Below are 24989 nucleotides of genomic sequence, written 5' to 3' on the forward strand. Positions count from 1 at the left end.
TTCCCGAGCTGTGCTTATTCGCACATGTAGCCCTTGCAAAACAGGTCAGTTAAGCAGTCCAATACTACTCCAACACAAAAGCCTGAATTATTTCCTTGTTTCCTCTCTCTCTCTGTCCATCACCTCCTTGTTCTTTACCTGTACATCTAATCCTCCCCCTCTCTCTGTTCATCCCTTCCCCTCTTTCAGTCCATCTCATCCTTCTCCTCCTTCTCTGTATTTACATATCCTCCTGCCCCCTCTCACTACCCATCCTCTCCTACGTCCACCCTTCCTGTCCACCCCCTCCTCTATCCATCTCAACCTTCCCACAGGCCTGCTCACACGTGTAGCCCTGCAAAAGAGGCCAATAAAGTGACAGATACTATACCCATAACACACCTTTTGTTCAGCACAGCCTATGTACCAGGGCCATGAAACCATTTTTTTCCCTATGTCATGTAGGCTGCCAGGCAAAGCAGGATGATACTACTACTACTACACATGACTCCTGCTGTTCTGGGCAGCCTATGCACTGGAGGCTGGAAAACCATTCCTTCCTAGGGGCTGGAAAATCATTTCTTGTCCCTGACGTGTAGGCTGCCCTGCAAAGCAGATCGATAAGGTCAACTGATATTATTCCTACGCAACGCACCTATTATGAAGGGCAGCCTATATGGCAGTGGCTTAGAAACAAGCACAAATCCGTATCTCCTTAAATATTACAGTGTTACAAGCCCCCCTATGTTGGTCCTCTCAGGGCAAACAGTTTGTGTGTCAGGTTTGGCCCAGTTTGGTCCAGGGGCCTGGGAGAAGGTGTGTGTGTGTGTGTGTGTGTGTGTGTGTGTGTGTGTGTGTGTGTGTGTGTCTATATATATGAACACACACACAGAGCCTTTTCCCTGCGGCTTTGCCCGTGTACATGTTCAGCCATTATACCTCACACATCTCCCCACTGTACCCATCACTTGTTCTTCCGCAGCCAGCTGGGGTGGCCGAGCAGTTCTAAGTGCTACAGTCTAGAACCGCGTGACCGCTGCAGTCACAGGTTTGATTCCTGCCTCGGGCATGGATGTGTATGATGTCATTAGGTTAGTTAGGTTTAAGTAGTTCTAAGTTCTAGGGGACTGATGACTTCAGAAGTTAAGTCCCATAGTGCTCAGAGCCATTTGAACCATTTTTTCTTCTTCCCCATCCCTCTGTTCACCTTATCCTCCCACCTCCATTAGTTCATCTCCTCCTCCCAACTTCTTCATTGCCTCTTCAGCCCATTCACTGACCATCTCCTCTGCACCCTTTCCTGACCACATCTTCATCTCACTCCCTCTGTCCATATCCTCCTCCCCCCCCTCTCTATCCATCCCCTCCTTCCCTTCTTCCTTTTCCATCTGGCCACTATGCACATACACTTTCCAGCTGCCTTCTCAATTCCCCCCCCCCCCCCCCCCCCACCACCAAACTCTGTCCATTCCTCATCCTCCCCTCTCTGATTATCTCCTTCTCCACCTCTCTTTGTACATCTTCTCACAACACCCCTTCCTGTCCATCTTAACCCACACACCCTCTCTCCGACCATTTCTTCCCTCCCCTCTCTTTCTTCCACTGCCTCTCCCCATTTATCTCCATCTCATCAGCCTCCTCCCTCTGCCAATCTCCTCCTCCACACAACTCTCTCTCTTTGTCCACCCCCTCTCTTCATACACCTAGCTGCCCCCACTTCCTATCCATTGCCTTCCACCCCACTTTCCCTACACATCCCCCTTCCCACTTCACTCTATTCATCTCCTCCTAACCCCTCTCCATATCCATCTCCTTCTGCCCCTCTCACTCTATCCATTTCCTTCTTCCACATCTCCCTATCTATCTGCTTCTCTCCCCCTCTCTTCCCCTCCTTTCCTGCCCCTTTTCCTGTTGATCTCCTTATCACCTCTCTCTGTCCCACCTCTTGCCCCTCTCTCTGTCTGTAACCCTCTCCCCCTTCCCCTCTGTTCATACTTTTGTCAATTCAGCCTCCATCCATCCATGCCCACCTGCATGTGCAGCCCCTACATATTAGGTTGAAGAATCAGGCCAATCCTACTCCAAAACAACACGACTGTTGTGCAGGGCAGCTTACACATACGTGACTGGAAATTAGTTTCTTGCCCCTGACATGTAGGCTGCCCTGCAAAGCAGGTCAATAAAGCAGGTTGATGCTATTCCCACAGAACAAATCTGTCATGAAGGGTAGCCTATAATTCAGAGGCTAAAAATGAGACACTTAAAGTAGTAAAGGAATTTTGCTATTTGGGGATGGTCAAAGTAGAGAGGATATAAAATGTAGACTGGCAATGGCAAGGAAAGCGTTTCTGAAGAAGAGAAATTTGTTAACATCGAGTATAGATTTAAGTGTCAGGAAGTCGTTTCTGAAAGTATTTGTATGGAGTATAGCCATGTATGGAAGTGAAACATGGACGATAAGTAGTTTGGACAAGAAGGGAATAGAAGCTTGTGAAATGTGGTGCTACAGAAGAATGCTGAAGATTAGATGGGTAGATCACATAACGAATGAGGAGGTATTGAATAGAATTGGGGAGAAGAGGCATTTGTGGCACAACTTGACAAGAAGAAGGGACCGATTGGTAGGACATGTTCTGAAGCATCAAGGGATCACAAATTTAACATTGGAGGGCAGCGTGGAGGGTAAAAATCGTAGAGGGAGACCAATTGATGAATACACTAAGCAGATTCAGAAGGATGTAGGTTGCAGTAGGTACTGGGAGATGAAGAAGCTTGCACAGGGTAGAGTAGCATGGAGAGCTGCATCAAACCAGTCTCAGAACTGAAGACCACAACAACAACAATAGGAGCGGTATGACAGTTGTTGAATTTGATTTTAATATTTTTTGGCAAATATTGTGTGCCTATTGAGTACACAGGAGACAGCTTGAACTCCTAAATTAATGCCAAAGGCTCTGGAACTCTTAAACATGACACATAAAATTTTTCATTTATCCCTTCAAAAAGAAAAATGTTCAGGCATAAAATAATAACTACAATAATAATAAAGAGTAAAACCAAACAATGAAATGGGTAATTGCTACTCACCACATAAACAAGACATAGACAGACACAACAAGAAGACTGCTATACATTTCAGATTTTGGTCAAAAGACCTTCTTCTGAGTAGGAAACAAACAGACATTCACACAAGCACAACTCACAGACACATGACCTCTGGTTCTGGCCAGACTCAGTCCAGTGACAGTGGCCAGAGTCAGTGGTCATGTGTGAGTAAATTGTGCTTGTGTGAATGTGTGTGTCTTTTCTACTTCAGAAAAACTCCTTTTGGCCAAAAGTTAAAATGTTTGGTACGCTTTTGATTGAGTCTGTTTCTGACTCTCTGCTATAGGGTGACTAGCAATCTATCCTTTTCATAATAAAGAGTAAAACCAATCAATCTCTGGTGAAAATGTTTCTGCACTGAGGCTTTACCAGTACATAAATGTAGAAATGAGCCTTGGTTTCTTTGTTGGATTTGAAATCTTAGGAATGCCTTGAGACTGGATGAAAAATTCAGAGTTGTTCACTATCTTTTGTACTTTGTGTATAAGGCAAAGAAAAGTATAATATGTGCTTGACAGAAGTTAATCATAAAGACTGAATACAGAGTGAATGAAATACTGTAACTGAGATTTTGTCTGTGCTCAACAAGTGGGCTAATCACATCTGCTTTGTGCCTGTTCTCTCTCTATGCCTATGTGGATTTTCCCAGTCACATGAAAGTGTTTAGTACCAATAATGTTTGCAGAAGTTTACAAATAAGAGCTTGAAATTAAAATCACACATTTTCAAATTTTAGAGATTTCTAAGTTTAAGAACACCAGTCACCTTTGAAATTATCACTTTTAGTACAAAAAAGGCTATGCTTTGTTCTAATTTGCTTATTTTTAATTTAGTAGTTTCTTTGTGGATATAATTGTGGTTTAGTATTACTATGCATTTGCCTTTTTATTATCTGTTGGCTCTCAGAAGTTAAGGAGGAGGAGAATGTCATTAGAGATGGTGTACAAACTCTGTTTAGGGAAGGATGGAGCAGGGAATTGGCTGTGCAATGGAATACTTAAATCCAGATGGCATGATGCATGTTCGAACTGTTATCCTCCCAAATGCAATTCCAGTGTGCGAACCACTGAACTACCTTGCTCGGTCTCTCATAAGTCAAAACAGTTAATGCAAATACTCATTGTCAATAGCTGCAGCTGCAGTTATGATTGTACAATGTAACAATGCATATCATAATGCAAATCTGTCACTTCAGAAAACAATTTCAGCTTTTTTTGCATGTAAAAAATTAAAGTGCTTTTCAGTATTGTATATATGAGTTAACTTGAACATGAGTTCTATTTCTGTGGGTACATAATTTGTCTGAGGTACATCTCAATCCCCTTGTTCCACTCCATTCCACATCTACATTCATACTCTGCAAACTTCTGTGAAGTGCATGCCAGAGGGCACTTCCCATTGTACCAGTCATTAGGGCTGCTTCCCACTGCACTTATGTATGGAGTGCAGTGTTGTGCCAACACCCCTCTGAACAGACTTCACAAGCAATGACCAGGCAGTCTAGCTAGCTATCTGTAAAGTTACGCTGCCAGGGCCACAATACTGCTTGAGATGATGTGCACGAATCATCTGCCAACTCTGCGGCATTTGTGAGCTGAATTACTTAAGGCCATGACCTGACAATGCACCATCTCTGTCCCTACCAAACCAAAGGCATAGCCCAGTCATAACAGAGATGGGTAACTCTACCATAACTATTCACTGCTCAGACCTAGCAGTACGTTGTCTTTGACTGCTATTGACACTGAGACGTACTCCGTGCCAGGCAATGGCCCAGTGTGTGTTACCCAGCCTGAACTATATCTAGCCATAATCTTAGCTTGCTGGGGTCTATGAGTCACTGATCGAGCTGATGCTGCTGGTGCTTGAACTAGGGACGACCAGCTGGGGCGACGAACTAGGGACGACCAGCTGGGGCAACATCCAGGATGATTCCAACTGGCCTTTGGGTGTAGGGTTTGGGTTCATGGACAACATACCACACACCTGACCATTCACAGCAGTGGCTGAATGCTCTGCGCCTGCAGCTTGCCACGTACTTGACATCAGTCTTCCCTGAGCAACACTTTTTGCTGCTATCCTTTGTTGAGGCAGCACACAGTCAAATGGGCATCCACACCTGCCCTGATCTGAGCGTGCTGCCCTTCCTGAGCAGGATACAGCTGCCTGGGGGTCAATGCTTGCCTTCAAGTCACTGCCAGCAACCTCTGTATGAGAATCTCCATTGCTAATGGAGCATTTCTGATTTTGCAACCACCAGTTGCATCCTGCATGCCATTCTGAATTAGCCATCTCCATGTATAACAGTATCCACAACTCACATTATTACACTGGTGTCAGAAGCAGTCTGTTACAGCAACCTACATCATAGGTCATCTGTTTTAAATGTATAGAACTGGTCATTATCCCAGAGACTGCAAAGAGCATGCACAGTTAGCACTCAAGCAAGGGATTAAGTAGTGTTTGTAAAGATGTAAAAGCTTTGTTAAGCATTTCCCTCTTTTGTCCTATTTTTGTAGACTCATGATATGGCTCAGATGAGGGCAAATAACACACACTTGCATAGATGATTAGATGCATTAAAAGAGGCTTTGTCCAGTTTCTTAGTGCCCATTCTGGATACTAGTGCAGTTACCCCAGTTTCTTCTTTTTCAGGTACAGCATAAGAGAATGTGTTAGTTTTTGTGGACAACCTGTTGACAGCAGAGTTGTTGGTCAGAGGGACATTAGTTATATATTGCTAAGTTATATTTAGAAGGCAGTGTGAGAGTATGTGATGTATCATGAGGAATCAACAAATCCTCAGACATTATGAGTTCTTAGTAAAGACCTATTGTAGTGTCTTAGCAGAATGAATAGTTTCAGATATTATCATGAGCAGTTAAGCAGTATGTCACAAAGACGGGGTGAGTCAACTGAGAGTTTTGTGGACCAAATTAGGAAACTGAATGTCAGTATGTATGAGAGTAAGGAAATTTATGGCATGAATGTGGTCCTTCTGCTGGTGGACATTTCCAACTTATGTATCAAGAAAGGTGCAAGCAAAATTTCAAAAAGACTTAACAGTGTGCACAGGAATAGTAACAGCATTCAATAAAGTATTAGTGTTGTGCAGCTTGCCACAGTCATGTCAGTTAAATATCTAGGCATAATGTTGCAAAGTGACATGTCATGGAATGAGCAGATAAGGTCAGTATTAGAGTAGGCAAGTGGTCAGCTTCAGTTTATTGAGAGAATTCTATGAAAGCATAGCTCATTTATGAAGAGACTACATTTAGAACACTTGTGCCACCCATTCTGGAGCACCACTCAAGTGTTTGGGGCCTTCACTAGATCAAATTAAAGGAAGGCATTGAAGCAATTCAAAGATATGCTGCTAGATTTGTTAGCAGTAGGTTTGATCAACATAGATGTATTACAGAAATGCTTCATGAACTCAAATGGGAAACACTGTTGAGGAAGGACTGTGAAGACATTATAAGAGAGACCAGGCCTCATAGGGAAGCATATAGACAGTCGAGCCATTTGCAAGTGGAAAAGGAAAGGGAATGACTAGCAGCGGTACACTTCTGCTGTGCATCGTACAGTGACTTGTGGAGTATGTATGTAGATGTTGATACAAGCATCAGAGTACTGTAGATATAATATCAGGAATGGTGGAAGAGCTACACACATAAGAAGTAGAATGAAGCCACAGCCCATACACCTAAATGAGTAATGCATTGCATAGATCTTTGAATAATGTACTCGAGTAATAGACTTGGAAACACTAGGGAGTGATTCTAGCAATGTACAGACCTCAATACTTATTTACATGAAGTAATTTTTTTAAGTCTGCTTTACAGAAGTAGACTGCAGTGGCTACTTCTACCTATTAATGTAAAACTGGTCTAGTTTCTCATCCCTGAAGGCTCTCCTTTATAATATAATTTACAAAACACAGTGTATGAGTAAATGAATGAATATGAGTGCCAGGAAAACGTAACACATTTTTTAACCATTTGAAGTATTCTGCACCATACAATATTATTATGCACAAGATCCATTAAACATTCATCAAATTAACTAATCCAGTATACAGAGAAACTGTTTCATTTTTCACAAATAATGGCCATGATCCAGCAGTTGATATCTCAGATTCATTGTCATTTGGTCAGAACAATTTATGATGTCTGTCTTGGTCACCATCATGAGGGCTAGTCAAATATTTAATTAAAACTTTAAAAAAAGTAAAGCAATGAATTATTTGCCTTTTTGTAGTTAGTTAGCTGCTGTCCTGGTATGTATGAAATATGTAAGCCACAGTCCTGAAGCACTCTGCTAGAGGAGCCAAAACAAAATGGCACACCACATTGATAAAGTGGAGTATCATACCATAACTTTTTCCCACATTTGAAGGAAAACAAAGCGACAACATTCCATACAGTCGTATAAAACTTTTTGAAAGATATAACCTGTTGTACAGTAAATGGCAATTATATCTTAAAAAAAAGTCGATACTGAGTTAGTGAAAGTGTATGGCAACAGTGCATCATCATGTTGTTGTTGCTGTGGTCTTCAGCCCTGCGACTGGTTTGATGCAGCTCTCCATGCTACTCTATCCTGTGCAAGCTGCTTCATCTCCCAGTACGTACTGCAGCCTACATCCTTCTGAATCTGCTTAGTGTATTCATCTCTTGGTCTCCCTCTATGATTTTTACCCTCCACACTGCCCTCCAATACTAAAATGGTGATCCCTTGATGCCTCAGAACATGTCCTACCAACTGATCCCTTCTTCTAGTCAAGTTGTGCCACAAACGTCTCTTCTCCCCAATCTATTCAATACCTCCTCATTAGTTATGTGATCTACCCATCTAATCTTCAGCATTCTTCTGTAGCACCACATTTTGCAAGCTTCTATTCCCTTCTTGTCCAAACTACTTATCGTCCATGTTTCACTTCCATATATGGCTACACTCCACACAAACACTTTCAAAAACAACTTCTTGACACTTAAATCTATACTCGATGTTAACAAATTTCTCTTCTTCAGAAACGCTTTCCTTGCCATTGCCAGTCTACATTTTATATCCTCTCTACTTCGACCATCATCAGTTATTTTGCTTCCCTAATAGCAAAGCTCCTTTACTACTTTAAGTGTCTCATTTCCTAATCTAATATCCTCAGCATCACCCAAGTTAACTCGACTACATTCTACTATCTTCGTTTTGCTTTTGGTGATGTCCACCTTATATTCTCCTTTCAAGACACTGTCGATTCCATTTTACTGCTCTTCCAAGTCCTTTGCTGTCTCTGACAGAATTACAATGTCATCGGCAAATTTTAAAGTTATAATTTCTTCTCCATGGATTTTAATTCCTACTCCGAATTTTTCTTTTGTTTCCTTTACTGCTTGCTCAATATATGGATTGAATAACATCAGGGAGAGGCTACAACCCTGCCTTACTCCCTTCCCAACCACTGCTTCCACTCCTATTAATTTATGATAAAGTTTACTTTTATCTTCTGAACAGTTAATTTTCATCATCACAAGAAATGAAGAATTTTCTAGCTTAGAGCTGAATAGGCCAGCAGATGATGACTTGGCAGCTACTATGTAGGATAAATCAATAAAGGCAGTCCATCTTTTTATAAAATTAAGTGGAGAAGCATGCTTTGATATCTGTAGCTGACTGATCTGGTAATGGCTGTTCTCTGACCACGACAGGAGAATTGTGAAATTCCAGAGCATAGTTGTATGATTAGGTCTCAGAAACTTAAAGCTGTGAAAGAAAATCATACATTCACTTCATATTATTGTAACTAGTTTGCAGTTACTTCATCAATTATTTACTCATGTAGTTCATGTGATTTCTACTATAAGAAATTTCAGTAAAACACAATTTTTATCTTTGACTTTCTCTTCTTGAGATGTAAAAATGACAATGTTGCCACTCAGGTAAGGATTGTCATTGGCTTTAGTGCAAACAAGGCATGAATATCCTGCAGAAAACCAACATGTTTCACATCAGTAAGATAATTGTATATTGATTTATTTGACCAAAAACTATGTAACTGTAAATACCTATAGGAATAAAACAAATTTAATAAAGAGTGAATCTCATTAATTCACCCATTTTTGGAAAAGCAGATTGGCTTTAGAATGTTTTAAAAGTGCAGTTTATTGAATTGCTATCTCTTTCTTTTCAGTTCCTGGCTCACCAGCTGCCATTAAGGCAATTTCACTTACTTCTGACTCTATACTTGTTTCATGGTTACCTCCTGAGAACGCAAATGGAATTATTACACTTTATACTGTCTATTTTAAAGGAAGACATCATGTAACAAAGGTTTGTTGTAATGATATTCTATGTAAAATCAGATTCTAATTAAACCATCTCTTGGTACTGGTGTTCCCATTGCATCACTTATTCATTGTAATGTATTTATTTATTTGTCTTTGGAGACCCCATTACAGTCTCTGACATCCTGATTTCCATTACATCAGTGGAAAATAATAATTCCCCCCCCCCCCCTCTCTCTCTCTCTCTCTCTCTCTCTCTCCATCTCTCTCTCTCTCTCTCTCACACACACACACACACACACACACACACACACACACACACACACACAGCAAAGGGACACTTTCCCACTTTCCTCCACCATCCACTCCATCTTTCGAATGATTCAATAACCTCTGTCCATATCAGTTACACTAACAATCAACAGGTACCTCCATTTAAATAGCTGTCATCCCTCTCACACTGAAAAGTCTCTCCCATACAGACTGAACACATGAGGAGGGCACATAAAGCAATCCTTTTTGTCAATAGTTTTCTCAAAAATAACATCACCTTCCCTCCAGGGATTCCCACTTCAGTTCCCAAAGCATCTCTGTAACACTTATGTTTTGTTCAAAGCTAACAGTAAAGATTCTTGCAGCCTGCCTCTAAATTGCTTCTATGTCTTCCTTTAATCCAAGATGGTACATATCCCAAACACTCAAGCAGTACTCACGAACAAGAATGGGTTGAACCAGTGTCCTATATGTGATCTCCTTTACAGGTGATCCATTATTTCCTAAAATCTTCCCAATAAACCGAAGTTGACCATTTGCCTTCCCTACCACAGTTTTCGCATGCTCGTTCCATCTCATATCACTCTGTAACATCATGCCCAGATATTTAAATGACTTGACCATGTCTAGCAGGACACTAGTAATACTGTACCTGAACATTACAGGTTTGTTCTTCCTACTCATCTACAATAACTTGCTTTTTTCCACATTTAGGGCTAGCTTCCATTCATCACACCAACTAGAAACTTTGTCTAAGTAGTCTTGTACCTACCTACAGTCATTGAACTTCAACACCTAACTGTACACCATGGCATCATCAACAAACAACTGCAGATTTCTGCCCATCCTGTCCACCAAATCATTTATATATATAGAAAACAACAGCAGTCCTGTCACACATCCCTGGGGGCACTCACTATCAATGACATCCGTCTGTGATGAACACTTGCCATCGAGGAAAACATACTGAGTTCTATTATTTAAGAAGACTCTGAGCCAATCAGATATCTGTGACCTTATTCCTATATGCTTGTAACTTTTTTAACAGCATGCAATGGGGCGCCATGTTAAATGCTTTCCAGAAATCTGCCTATTGTCCTTTATCCAATTTGCAGTACATCATGTGAGGAAAGGGCAAACCAAGTTTTGCACAAGCATTGCTTTCTAAAACCATTCTGACTCATGGACATAAGCCTCTCAGTCTCAAGAAAGTTTATTATATTCAAACTCAGAATACCTTCAAGGATTCTGCAGCAAACAGAAGTTAGGGATATTGGTCTCTAATTTTGCATGTCTGTTCTTTTACCCTTCTTATATACTGGAGTCACCTGCACTTTTTTCCAGTTGCTTTGGACATTTTGCTGTGTGAGAGATTCACAATATATGCAAGCTAGGTAAGGGGCCAATGCTGTTGCTTACTCTTTGTAAAATTGAACTGGGATTCCATCCGACCTGGTGATTTATTTGCTTTCAAATCTTTCAGTTGTTTCTCTACACCAGTGATGTTTATTACTTTGTCATCATCTGTCTGATGGTCAAATGATGGTATGTTTGTATGATTCTCCTGTGCGAATGATTTCTTGACTGGGAAATTTAAAACTTCGACTTTCGTTTTGATCTTCAACTGCCACACGAGACTGGTAAACAAGGGACTGAGAGGAAGCCTTAGACCGGCTTAGCGATTTTACATAACACCAGAATTTTCTTGGGTTCTCTGCCAGATCTTTTGCTAAGGATATGGTAATTGGTGTATGCTTTTTGCATAGTTCTTTTCACAGACGCACGAGTCTCTTCCAAACTTCACTTGTCATCATTTGTGCATTCCCTTTTGAACCAAGAGTACAACAGTCTTTGCTTCCTCAGAACCCTCTGAATTTTGTTATTAAGCCATGGTGGGTCTGTCCTGCCCTTTATCCACTTGCTACGCACTTAACTCTCCAGAACATGACAATTTACAATCTGCTTAAACATTGCCCACAATTCCTCTACATCCATATTACTGGAACTAAGTGATGCCAATTCACTGTTTAAGTGAGGTGTCAGTAACTGCTTATCTGCTCTATACAGCAAAAACTCTCTCCTAGCCTTTGTGACTTATTTATTAACTTTTGTAATCAGAGTTGCTATAATGACATCATATGATTGCTAATACCTGTTTCTATACTGACAATGTCAATAAGGTCTGGACTATTTGCAGCTACAAGGTCTAAGGTATTTCCATTGCATGTGGGATGCTGAGCTAGCTGGTCAAAACAGTGTTCATAAGTATTTCGCATGACTGTCTGTCTGTACCCCCAGCAATGAATCCATAGACATCTTGGTAGGTTAAAGTCACTTCCAACAAGTACTGCGTGATCTGGGTCTTTATGCACTATGGACCGTAGACTTTCTTTTAATGACTATAGAACTGTCACAGCAGAATCGGATGGCCAGTAAAAACATCCAACAATTAGCTTGGTTTCACCTACTTCTTTTATGTGTGACCAGATGACTTCACTGTCACACTCAACTTTGACCTCAAAACAGACCATATTTTTGTCAACTGCAATGAACACTCTCTTTCTTATGGTCTCTAATCTGTCTTTGTGATACACATTCCATGACTCTCAGAGCTTCCCTCTTTGGGTTACAGCCAGCTTTCACACCCCAAAAATAATTTGAGCATGAGGACTTTCCTGGATAGCTGTAAATTTGGGAACTTTATTACAAATACTTTGACAATTTACGGATAAAATTATGACAGCTGAAGTGTCTTTATTCTGAATGCTGTTTGACTTCCCTTGCTGTGTATCAGCTGGTGGGTGATCATCAGAACACCTTAAACTACTGCCTAACCTAGAAAACCGTCATGAGCACTCCACAAGTACTCTGCAACCCGAATAGCTGCTTCCTTTGTGTAGTGCGCTACTGACCAATCAAGGGGAGTTCTACAAATCACCAAACAATAATACAGGTCTAGAAATCAACAGTGAGGACCATCAAAAGAGTCAACAAAGCCTTTGGTTGAGACCTTCCACTCGGTTCCAAACCAAAGGACCCCAATCGACTCTGGGAACAATGCTGCAAATTGTGAGCTCTGTTTGCACCCCACACTTGAAGCCAGCTGTCTTCACCCCCTCTGCCAGCCGCCTGTACCCACCAGCTACCTGTACCTGTTATCCACAGGTCCTTTCCAGTTACCTTTCTTATACCTCAGTTTGTTTGGCCATCTCCTAAGACTGCCCTCAGAGAACTTTGAACACACACCATCATTCCACAATATTTCAATATCTATCCTCCTTGTATGCTGATCATTCCTGACAATTTTCTTGAACCTAAGTCTGTTTTTCATGGTTACTAAATCACTAATTTATATCTTGGGCTAGGTAGCCTGTAGAATCTAATACCTGTTTTTGGAAACTGTCTTATCATGATGTACTCCATCTGGTACATTCCTTTTTGATGGCTCCTCCTACTGTGATTTTTCAACAGAGTGTTTACTATTACGAGCTGAAATTTACTGTAGAACTCAAGAAGTCTTTCTTCTTTCTTGTTCCTATTGGAGAACCTGTGTTATCCCATTAGTCTGCCTTCTATTCGTTTCCTTACTTTTGTTTTACTGATAACTAGGCAGATCACTTCTGTGAAGTACCTAGCGTTTGCAAATAAAGACTGGCACTAAGTCAGTGGTCAAAAATGCAGTAGAGAGTGGCTGTTACAACTGCAAGAAACATGAGTCCAAACTGTAGCCTCCAGGACTTGTTCCTCTCCAGGCAATGGGACTTCCACTTGAAAACTGGTTGCCACTAAAAAAAAGCCCTTGTTTTTAAGTGTAGTTGCATGAGTAGGAATGAAACAGTCATGTGTTCATTAATGTTAACAGTAATCTTGTATACATTTCCAATAAACTGACTAGTTCCATATCATTTTGATAAAAGTATCATTCAAATGATCTATGGAATTGTAACTAACTAACTAACTAACACAACTGGGGAAAATGGTTCATTCCCCACAGATTCTCCACTGCTTAAAGGCTATGTCTGGGCTCAGTAAGCCTACAGTGTGGGCAGAGATGATAACCATGCCTCGCAGAATGTTGAGGCGAGGAGCTCTGGCACGTAGTGAGTGGAAGCCTGGGAGGCAGCAGTGTGGACCTTTACCAGATGGGAGGCTTGATTGGCAGTGGTGGGAAACTTGGTTGTTTACATGGATCCTGATGGGGACATAACATCACTTAGCTGTTGTAAATAGTGGTGACTGGGATGATACACAAGGTGCTCTGGGGCAACCACTTGACACATTTGATGTCCTCTGTCACCAGTGAAGACATCTTCAGTCCACTCCAGTATTGACTGTATGTAAGAGATCAAGAATAGTATGGGCATGCTGGGTTATGTGCAGAAGACCAAAAATAATATGATGCCTGTGCCAATACAGCATCATGGCTGCACTATGGTTGCATACCGAGATTGATCTGTATGAGGTGAGGAAGCTTATCAGGGCTTCCTCAGAGGTTGCCATTGTTATCATCTTGTGCATTTGAGCCTTAACATTCTGACTCTGGTGCAGGATAAAAATTAGTAATGTTAGACATATTATGCTGTTACTTTGGCAAAAGAAATGGAACTCGCCTGTTGTTAACTGTGAGCTATTGTCAGATGTGGTTTGAAACACTCTTTCCAAGATATAGATCACATCTGGTGCCCAGGTTTTAGTTGCTGATGCCACTGATATGAGCAAGGTTTCATGAATGATTGGGAGTCAGCTGTGAAGAGAAATGTCATACTCTTTTCGAAAGCTGGACCAAATATTTTTTGTCAATGTCAATCTTCCACAACATGCATTCAAGCAGAGTTCCAAATCAAAGCTGAGGTCCAGAATTGTGTGGTAAAAGCTGTAGTCTAGAATCTGCATAATGAAGGCTCCAATATTGAAAAACAAACTGCCAGTCAACCTGTCAGGGCAGATTCTCTTTCCTTTACTGAAGAGCATCCTCCTCTAGCCTGTGTTCTATAGCCCCATATTCACAGAACTGAAGGTGGAGCTGTGCGCCACACAAATAATATCACTGTCCCTCTCCAAATTCACCTCCATGGTGTTGGAGTGGCAGGATATTGGATCTGCTACAGTGTTCAAATCCCCCTCCCCCATGACTATGAGATTTCCACCTCCCTTTATATACTGTGTTACCCATTCAGTCCTCTCATTTACCTCCTCTGTTTTGTCATCCCATGCTAGCGAAATTGACATGTACACTGGAACTATATTTGTTGGTGTTGGTTTTGTTTAAGTTCTGATGAAAATCATCCTATTACTCTGCTGTCAGCAGTATCTCAGTCTTTGTGAGCTTTCCTGTTCACAGAGAGTCCTACTTCCATTACATTATTTATTGATGCAGTTGATAATACACTAAATTTATCTGACCTTCATCTACTTTTCATTTCATGTCATTGACCCCTGCTATATCAAGATTCAGCAACTGGCTTTTGACTTGTGATCTTCAGTTTATGTTTGTTTCAAATTTTTTTCAGACGTTTCACCAACATGGTTTTCAGCAGAGTAAGTATGATTCCTTATACCTTTAGTCTCAAGACTCTATAGGTGAAGATTTTTTACTAAAAATCTAAACAGTGGTACGGATCAAACACAATACCCAGGACTTTAAGATTAGTAGTGAAAGACATTATTCCTAGACCAGTCCATTCTTACTTCACATACATTAAAGTTATGTCAGAATCAACATTTTCCTCACAGGTGTAAGAAACATGCCAAAGCAACTGCCAAATACTTTATGACATCCCAGTTATCTGGACACATTCTTGCAGGCTCTCCCTGCCCCCTCTCTTGCTCCCTCTCCCTTCTCTTCCAGTGCTGAAAGAGCAAGGAAATTTTTCCATCCCTATATTAGAGACATTCTGGAATGGTAGCTGCTCTCCAGATATTTGCTGTCTTTGTGTAGATTAAATTTTCATCAACGTAAAACCTTAGGAAAAAATTAAATTTACTCAACAAATGGGTTTAATTATTTTATGAATTATCACTGGAGCTTTGGCTCACAATCACATCAGCTGATGAAATATAAATTAACTATAATCAGTTTACAAAATACAAATTGACTAAATAATGATGCTGATTCCTATCTTATCAATAAACATATAATTGAATTTAATACTTCTCGTGCTCTGTTTATACTATATACTTCAATGTTTCTGAATTCCCTTATTTACAGCCAATGAGTTTCAAGGTAGGACCTACAATAAACACTCATGAAGTTCGAGGTCTGAAGGAAACAGAGCAGTATGAATTCTGGGTGACAGCATCTACAATTGTGGGAGAAGGAGAAAGTGGAAGACCAGTCATCCAAACACCAAACTCAAAAGGTAGCAGAATTAGTTTTAATATTAATATAGCTAGATTCACATAAGTGCTATAATCAGCAATCATTCAAGAAATTACTTGTACTCAAAAGACGTTTCTTCATACAGAAAATATTAGCAATAACTAAGGGATTAGATATAAAGCATTTACCACACTTTTAGTTACATTGAAAAGGATTTCGAAAAATGAAACTACAATCAAACAATGATGACATAGACTTTTATCAACCAGAAAACTGTGAACATTCCAACACATCCTCCCATCTATAGATGAACAGTGTTATTAATAATTAAAAAATGTAGACACTTTCATAGTTAATATCGTGAACATGTGAGGCAGGGTCCATGCAAAAGCGGGGTAAGCCTATCAAGCATATGGCAAGTTCTGGAGATTAAAAAGTGGAAAGTGTGCATTCCAAGATCACTGCACACTACAGATGAGGACAACCTTGACTGAAGGCTGGGGTACTGAAAGGAGTGAAGGCATGCTTTGCGAGGATGAATGGTTTGCAGGGATGATTATCTGGTCTGATGAGGTGCAGTTCAAAATGAATGGTACAGTAAACTGCCACAACTGCATGTATTGGGCTCCTGGAATGCTCATGTTCACTTGGACAAACGTTTTTAATCTACTGGGTGTTATGTGTGGCGTGGTTTGTCATTGCGTGGTTTGATTGGATCACTCATCTTTGAAAGTAGCATCACAAATGAGGTTTATATTTTCATATCCTGCAAACGTCAGTTTTACCTGCCATACTAGAGGTGTTTGGAAATGAAAGATTTTACCTACAAAAAGATGGTGCTCTGCCTCACTACCACAGAGAGTCAGAGCCTACTTAGATGAAAATCTACCTGGACGATGGATATGTCGAAGAGGAGCTGTTGAGTACCCACCACAGTCTCCAGACCTTACACCTCTTGACTTCTACCTGTGGGAGACCTTTAAAAAAAATGAAGTTTTTTGACAGAAGCCACCTACACTGAATGAGCTATGAGAAACCATTGAGCCATCCTATGCAGCAATCACAAAGGCAACACTGACAGCCATAGTGATAATATCATACATTTTCAACATAAATACTATTGGATTAAACGAGACCACTCACCAAAAAGTAGAAGCATTGAGTTGTCAATAGGGATACACAAAAGAAAGAAAACTTGCTAGACTAACAGTGCCAATGTCATAGTTTGGCAGGTGGACTGGCTGTGGTGGGGGTAGTTTTGGACAGGCTGGATAAAGGGAGAGGGAAGTGGGAGGCAGGGAGAGGGACTGGGGGTGAGTGGCTAGTGATTTGGAGGGAGACAGCCAGTTTGCCGATTAGGAATGCGGGAGGGAGAGGTGGCGTATACATGGGCTTGGCATATAATACACAAATGTTCAGGCTGGTGGGGAGTGGCACATGCTCAAAGCGATGTAGTGACATGAATTGAGAGGGGGTGACAGGAAGGAGGAAGGGGAATCTTTGGGTCAGACCCTTCCTCCATCTGTTCCCCTTCCCAATTCATGACCCCATGTCACCTGCAGCAAGTGCTGCTCCCCATCTGCCCCTAAAAATGTATAAACGTACATTATGTGTCTAGTACATACAGCTGTCACTCCTTTCCTGTATTGTTCACCCACATCTTTCCCTACATTTTCACAATTGCCTTTGTTATGCACACATTTTTTAGTTGCTGACCAATGTGGTCAGTGCGTGATTTTTCAGACAAACTGTAGCAGATGTTGTGGCTGTTATGACTGTGTTGCATGCTGTTCGTTCTACACATTACCCATCCATCGGATCACTGTTGTAACACTTTCCAGCAACTAATCACTATGTTTAACTGCTGAATCCACCAATCCCTCTTCACCTATTGCTCCCATCAGAATTTTATGTTTCCTCCTTTTTTCCCACGTGACAATATCTTATTCATTATCAAATATACATGCACCACAAAACCATCCTATTTCTCCCAGCACATTTTCTTCTGTCCCTATCACTCCCTGAACTCATGCTATATTACCCAGTTCCTCTTATAACAACCCAACATTTTCACTCACCAATTTCCCATTTTCTAATACCATACCTACCAAAATGGACCACTACTTCATCTTTCTGCACCAGTTCATAGAAGTATCTGTTTCCCTGGTTAAAGCCCAGTCCCACATCATGTTCCTTAAATGCTGTCTAAACCATAGAACCTCCCTCATTAGCACCTCATAGCACCCCGACACTGCCTAGTTGACCTCTTCAATTTACCACATCCTCCAAAACTCCTTCCCAACACTGCACAAAACCCAGAACCAAAGCAAAGCCAAAACACTGTTGTTAACATTTCCACCACAAGCCCTCAGTCCCACAGAAGTTTTATTCCTATCCAAAGACATTACCTTCAGCCCTACACCCAAGTTTAACCATGCTGAACTTGCTAATTCCTACTCTCTTCCCTGTCCATGCCCTTATTGCTACTAATCCCTCCAGTCACAGCCAACCTAATCACAACACTGAACCTTGCCTCTCCCAGTTCATACCTAAAGTCAACTGTGACCTTCCCCCACCCCCCACCTAACCACCCCTTGGTCATCTTCAACTAGACATCACCACCCTTCCCCAGCTCCCTTCATAAAAACACCAACCTTTCAGCAGAAGAAAAAACAGCCTCACACAGCCCCTAAACAGATCCAACATAATCATCCTATCCGCAGGTTGCACCACCATTGCTAGGAATCACAGTGACTATCTGGCAGAAGTCCTCCACCAATCGTCTGACACCTCCACATATAAACTCTGCCATAGTGATCCCATGCCAGAAGCCCAACATCGTCTCCAGTTGCTATGTGCTGCTGTTGTTGTGGTCTTCAGTCCAGAGACTGGTTTGATGTAACTCTCCATGCTACTCTATCCTGTGCAAGCTTCTTCATCTCCCAGTACCTGCTGCAACCTACATCCATCTGAATCTGTTTAGTGTACTCATCCCTTGATCTCCCTCTACGATTTTTACCCTCCATGCTGCCCTCCAAAGCTAAATTGGTGATCCCTTGATGCCTCAGAATATGCCCTACCAACCAATCCCTTCTTCTAGTCAAGTTGTGCCACAAATTTCTCTTCTCTCCAATTCTATTCAATACCTCCTCATTAGTTACGTGATCTACCCATCTAATCTTCAGCATTCTTCTGTAGCACCAGATTTTGAAAGCTTCTCTTCTCTTCTCGTCTAAACTATTTGTCGTCCACGTTTCACTTCCATACATGGCTACACTCCATACAAATACTTTCAGAAACGACTTCCTGACATTTAAATCTAAACTCAATAGTAACAAATTTCTCTTCTTCAGAAACCCTTTCCTTGCCATTGCCAGTCTACATTTTATATCCTCTCTACTTCGACCATCATCAGTTATTTTGCTCCCCAAATAGCAAAACTCCTTTACTACTTTAAGTGTCTCATTTCCTAATCTAATTCTCTCACCATCACCTGACTTAATTCGACTACATTCCATTATCCTTGTTTTGCTTGAGTTGATGTTCATCTTATGTCCTCCTTTCAAGACACTGTCCATTCGATTCAACTGCTCTTCCAAGTCCTTTGCTGTCTCTGAATGAATTACAATGTCATCGGCGAACCTCAAAGTTTTTATTTCTTCTCCATGGATTTTAATACCTACTCTGAATTTTTCTTTTGTTTCCTTTACTGCTTGCTCAATATACAGATTGAATAACATTGGGGGTAGGCTACAACCCTGTCTCACTCCCTTCCAAACCACTACTTCCCTTTCATGTCCCTCGAGTCTTATAACTGCCATCTGGTTTCTGTAAAAATTGTAAATAGCCTTTTGCTCCCTGTATTTTATCCCTGCCACCTTCAGAATTTGAAAGAGAGTATTCCAGTCAACATTGTCAAAAGCTTTCTCTAAGTCTACAAATACTAGAAACATAGGTTTGCCTTCCCTTAATCTATTTTCTAAGATAACTCGTTGGGTCATTATTGCCCCACATGTTCCAACATTTCTGTGGAATCCAAACTGATCTTCCCAAAGGTTGGCTTCTACCAGTTTTTCCATTCATCTGTAAAGAATTCGCGTTAGTATTTTGGAGCTGTTGCTTATTAAATTGATAGTTTGGTAATTTTCACATCTGTCAACATCTGCTTTCTTTGGGATTGGAATTATTATATTCTTCTTGAAGTCTGAGGGTATTTCGCCCGCCTCATACATCTTGCTCACTAAAAGGTAGAGTTTAGTTAGGCCGGGCTCTCCCAAGGCTATCAGTAGTTCTAATGGAATGTTGTCTACTCACGGGGCCTTGTTTCGACTTAGGTCTTCCAGTGCTCTGTCAAACTCTTCATGCAGTATCATACCTCCCATTGCATCTTCATCTACGTCCTCTTCCATTTCCATAATATTGTCCTCAAGTACATTGCTCCTGTATAGGCCCTCTATATACTCCTTCCACCTTTCTGTTTTCCCTTCTTTGCTTAGTACTGGGTTTCCATCTGTGCTCTTGATATTCATGCAAGTCGTCCTCTTTTCTCCAAAGGTCTCTTTAATTTTCCTGTAGGCAGTATCTATCTTGCCCTTAGTGATATGTGCCTCTACATCCTTACATTTGTCCTCCAGCCATCCCTGCTTACCCATTTTGCACTTCCTGTCGAGCTCATTTTTGAGACATTTGTATTCCTTTTCGCCTGCTTCATTTATTGCATTTTTGTATTTTCTCCTTTCATCAATTATGTTCAATATCTCTTCTGTTACCCAAGGATTTCTATTAGTCCTCGTCTTTTTACCTATTTGATCCTCTGCTATCTTCACTATTTCATCTCTCAAAGCTGCCCATTCTTCTTCTACTGTATTTCTTTCCCCCATTCTTGTCAATTGTTCCCAAATGCTCTCCCTGAAGCTCTCTACAACCTCTGGTTCTTTCAGTTCATCCAGGTCCCATCTCTTCAGTTTCCCATCTTTTTGCAATTTCTTCAGTTTTAATCTGTAGTTCATAACCAATAGATTGTGGTCAGAGTCCACATCTGCCCCTGGAAATGTCTTACAATTTAAAATCTGGTTCCTGCACTACAATGATGATGATGATGTTTGGTTTGTGGGCACTTAACTGCGCGGTTATCAGCGCCCGTACAAATTCCCAATCTTTGCTCAGTCCAATATCGCCACTTTCATGAATGGTGAGGACAACACAAACACCCAGTCATCTCAAGGCAGGTGAAAATCCCTGACCCCGCCGGGAATCGAACCCAGCACCCCATGCTCGGGAAGCGAGAACGCTACCGCGAGACCACGAGGTGCAGACTCCTGCACTACAAGTCCTCCAAACAAGCAGTAGCTGGCTGCAAGCACTGATAAGAGCAGCGCCACACGTCACACTTCCTGCTGGTAATTAGAAGCTAGCTGGGCGCGGCAGGAAGTAGCGCGCTGATAATCCAACATGGCATCACCGGAAGCTGAGTTTTCCAGCGGATTGCGCTCTGTTAAAACTAGATCGCGATCCGCCCAGGCGCCTCGTGCTGCGATTAAGTCCCGTTCAAGGTCACCCGCAAATATGGCGGCGCACACAGCCATGCATGAACACCCACCTACCTCCCCAGGGGTCAGAACCCCTGCAACCCACACAGAAATGATAATTAATAAATAATTAATTTATGGATCTAAAAAATAAGAGTTTAAAATTAAAGTAGAGGTACAATTTTTAAAAAAAAAAGTTTCACGAGATACATAAGGATGCTTCGCAACCTTATAATGAACAATAAAATTAAAAATAAGAGGTAAAGGATCTAAAAATAAGGGATAGATAATCACAGAATCAGCAGAACCCATCAAATTGAGAGAAAGAAAGTATCCCAGAGTGCCCCAGAGAGCATCCCAGAGTGCACCAGAGAGCATCCCAGAGTGCCCCAGAGAACTAAAACACCAAGAAGAATTGCTTCTCGGCTTTTGGCAAGATCAATGTGTAGTATTATTTAATAGATAATCTATCTGATACCTTCCAGTATCTCCAGGCTTCTTCCATGTATACAACCTTCTTTTATGATTCTTGAACCAAGTTTTAGCTATGATTAAGTTATGCTCTGTGCAAAATTCTACCAGGCGGCTTCCTCTTTCATTCCTTACTCCCATTCCATATATTCACCTACTACGTTTCCTTCTCTTCCTTTTCCTACTGTTGAGTTCCAGTCACCCATGACTATTAAATTTTCGTCTCCCTTCATTATCTGAATAATTTCTTTTACCTCATTGCTACGTGAAATGTGTTTTATTCATCTCATAACCTACAAAATTTCAGAACATAAGTCTGATGTACAGGAGACATGTCAAGGTTACAATTTGCTTACCTAAAATTTTGTCACACTTACAATAATACTTTGTGGAGCATTTACTTACTTGCAATTTGTCAAACTTACAGTATTTACGTCTACTATAACTATCATAAATTTTTATTCCATTTTAGGGATCAAGATCAAAGTATCACTTTCTCACTCATGAAATCTTCCACAGAGGAGTAGCATTATTCAGTTAGAAACTCATGTATCTTAATTTTTAAAGTATTTATCTTCATATTCATTATGTCACACCCTTTTATTGTGTAGTGAATTTTCATGGCGGATTCTGAGCACGCAGTTTTAAGTGATGAGAGGTGAGCATAAAGTTCTCTTTATGTCTTGTGTCATATGAGTATTCAAAATGATTTTTTTTAATAGGTCAGCTCTGCAGTGTAGGAAAAGAACCACCTCAAAGATCCATAAAGAGGTGACAGTTAATATTTTTAGGTCTTTAAATAATGGTCGACATGATGCCCTCGGCTGTGCAGAGCACATGTTGCGAATGATTCTTTTTTACAACTCTAAAATTCATGTAACATTTCCCGAGTTTCCCCAAAAATTTATTCCATATCGAATAACCAATTCAAAGTAGCTGTAATATGCTATTTTCCTGGTGGCCATATCAGTGGCACAGGCTAAAATTTCCATTGCAAATGCAAGGCTGTTTAATTCATTTGCTAGATATTCTATATGAGAATTCCAACTCAAAGATCTGGCTAAGTTTATTCCCAGGAACCTGACTGAGTCAAGTTCTTCCAATTTTTTATTGTTGTGAGTGACACAGATTTCTTCATTTTTTTGAATGTTTGGTTTTAAAACTCATCACATGGGTTTTTGAAATGTTTAGCCTTAAGTCATTTTGACTGAACCATGTTTCCAGGCTACTTAATGTATTCATGACACTCTACGGCATATTGTCAGAATTTTCATTTTAAACTAGGGCAGAAGTATCATCTGCAGACAAGGTTAAATGAGTATTTATGTTGAGGGGCAAGTAATTTACATAGAACAGGAATAAAAAGGGTCCAAGGATGAGCCTTGAGGAACGCCTTGTGACACAGTTTTCCATCCTGAGAAGTGATCTGCTCCATTTGATGTGATTACTACCCTTTTGTTTCCTCTCCAAGAGATATGATTCAAACCATTTCAAAGCAACATCCCTTATTCCATACCTGTTGAGTTTGAAAAGCATCAGGGCATGGTTTACAGAGTTGAATGCTTTTGTAAGATCACAGAATATTTCTGTGACCTTAGCTTTCCTATCTAGTGATGAAGTAATTTTTTCGATAAACTCATTTATCGCACCTACTGTGTTTTTGCCTTTTTGGAAGCCAAATTGGTTATGTGAAATGATATCATTCTGTGTTATGAAGCTTTGTATCTGTAAAGCAGCAATTTTTTCAAATATTTTTGATATGACAGGGACTATAGAGATGGGGCGATAATTTCCCATATCATCTTTTGAACCTTTTTTAAACAATGGTTTTACTTCTGCGTATTTCAAGAGATCAGGGAAGTAACCTTCTTGAAATGATTTGTTTATTATGAGAGAGAGAGAGAGAGAGAGAGAGAGAGAGAGAGAGAGAGAGGATGAGCGGTTATGCTGTATACTTTTTTAATTATTTTGGTGGGTATCCCATCCCTGCCAGCAGAGTTTTTGTCTTTTAAGGAGAGTATGACATTTTCAACCAATTTTGCTGAGACTGTGCTGAATTTTTTGAGACATTCACTGGTGTTGCCTTTTAACCCAAAACCATTTACTTTCTGCTCGTAATTTGCTATGTCTAAATCAGATTTTGCTACATTTATGACGTACTCATTGAAGCACTCAGATATTTCAGCTGGATTTACAACCAATTTTTCCTTCAGTTTGATTTCTAAAATGTCTTGTTTATGATTTTGGACACCTAATTCAGACTTAACTACAAAACCATACAGCCCTTGTTTTATTTTTCTGCCCTAGAATGAATTTGTTGTTTGCCATTTGTTTTGAAGCTTTCCTAACTTTTTTAAAAATAATTTTATAGTTTCTAACATATTTTACAAAATCAGGATCTTTGTTGTACTTCAGTTGATTGTGTAGCTTCCTTTTCCTCTCACTCAACATTTTTATTCCTGGTGTGATCCATCTTATCTTACTTGATGTTTTGTTGCAATATGATCTGGGTGGGAAAGCTTCATTATTAATACTTCAAGAAAACTATTTAAGAATGTACTTAAGTTATCATTTGTTGAACCACCATCCCCAAAACACCAAATAACTTTACTTAGTTTCTCACAGAATATTTCAATATTTGTTTTACTGAAACTTCTTTTCAAAGTAGTAATTTGTTACAATGTTATCAATGCATGTTGCTGAGCGAATATTTTCTCTGGTGAACTCCAAAAAATTTAGTTTAAAACCAGACTTTTTAATTGAATTAATAAATGTTGTTGATTCTTTATTGTCATTTGCAGTGTTTATATTAAAAATCTGGCGCTATTATGATTTTTTTCCTTCTTTTCTTTCTTTGGCTTATTTAGCAAGCACTGGAATTTAGAGAGGAATGGTGTGACTAAAGCCCTTTCCAAAATTCTATAAATTGAAATTATCAACATATTAAAGTCTTTAAGCTCTATGCAACAGCTTTTGAATATGCTCTCTTGATTTAAACAATTAAAATCTGTTGTCACTTCATAGCTTACA

The 24989-nt window shown here is 40.3% G+C and overlaps 1 protein-coding gene across 1 annotated transcript in view; it reads left to right on the forward strand.

Moving 5' to 3' along the window:
* The window catches only part of LOC124598389 (Down syndrome cell adhesion molecule-like protein Dscam2), a 449350-nt gene that overhangs the window by 339603 nt on the left and 84758 nt on the right, over positions 1-24989 (forward strand). Inside the window, exons 24-25 of the mRNA XM_047135997.1 lie at positions 9275-9414; positions 15850-16000. Of these exons, the coding sequence (XP_046991953.1) occupies positions 9275-9414; positions 15850-16000 (291 nt within the window). The remainder of the gene's footprint in view (positions 1-9274; positions 9415-15849; positions 16001-24989) is intronic.

The sequence above is a fragment of the Schistocerca americana genome, chromosome 1, assembly GCF_021461395.2.
Source record: "Schistocerca americana isolate TAMUIC-IGC-003095 chromosome 1, iqSchAmer2.1, whole genome shotgun sequence".
In the NCBI taxonomy this organism is placed as follows: Eukaryota; Metazoa; Arthropoda; class Insecta; order Orthoptera; family Acrididae; genus Schistocerca; species Schistocerca americana.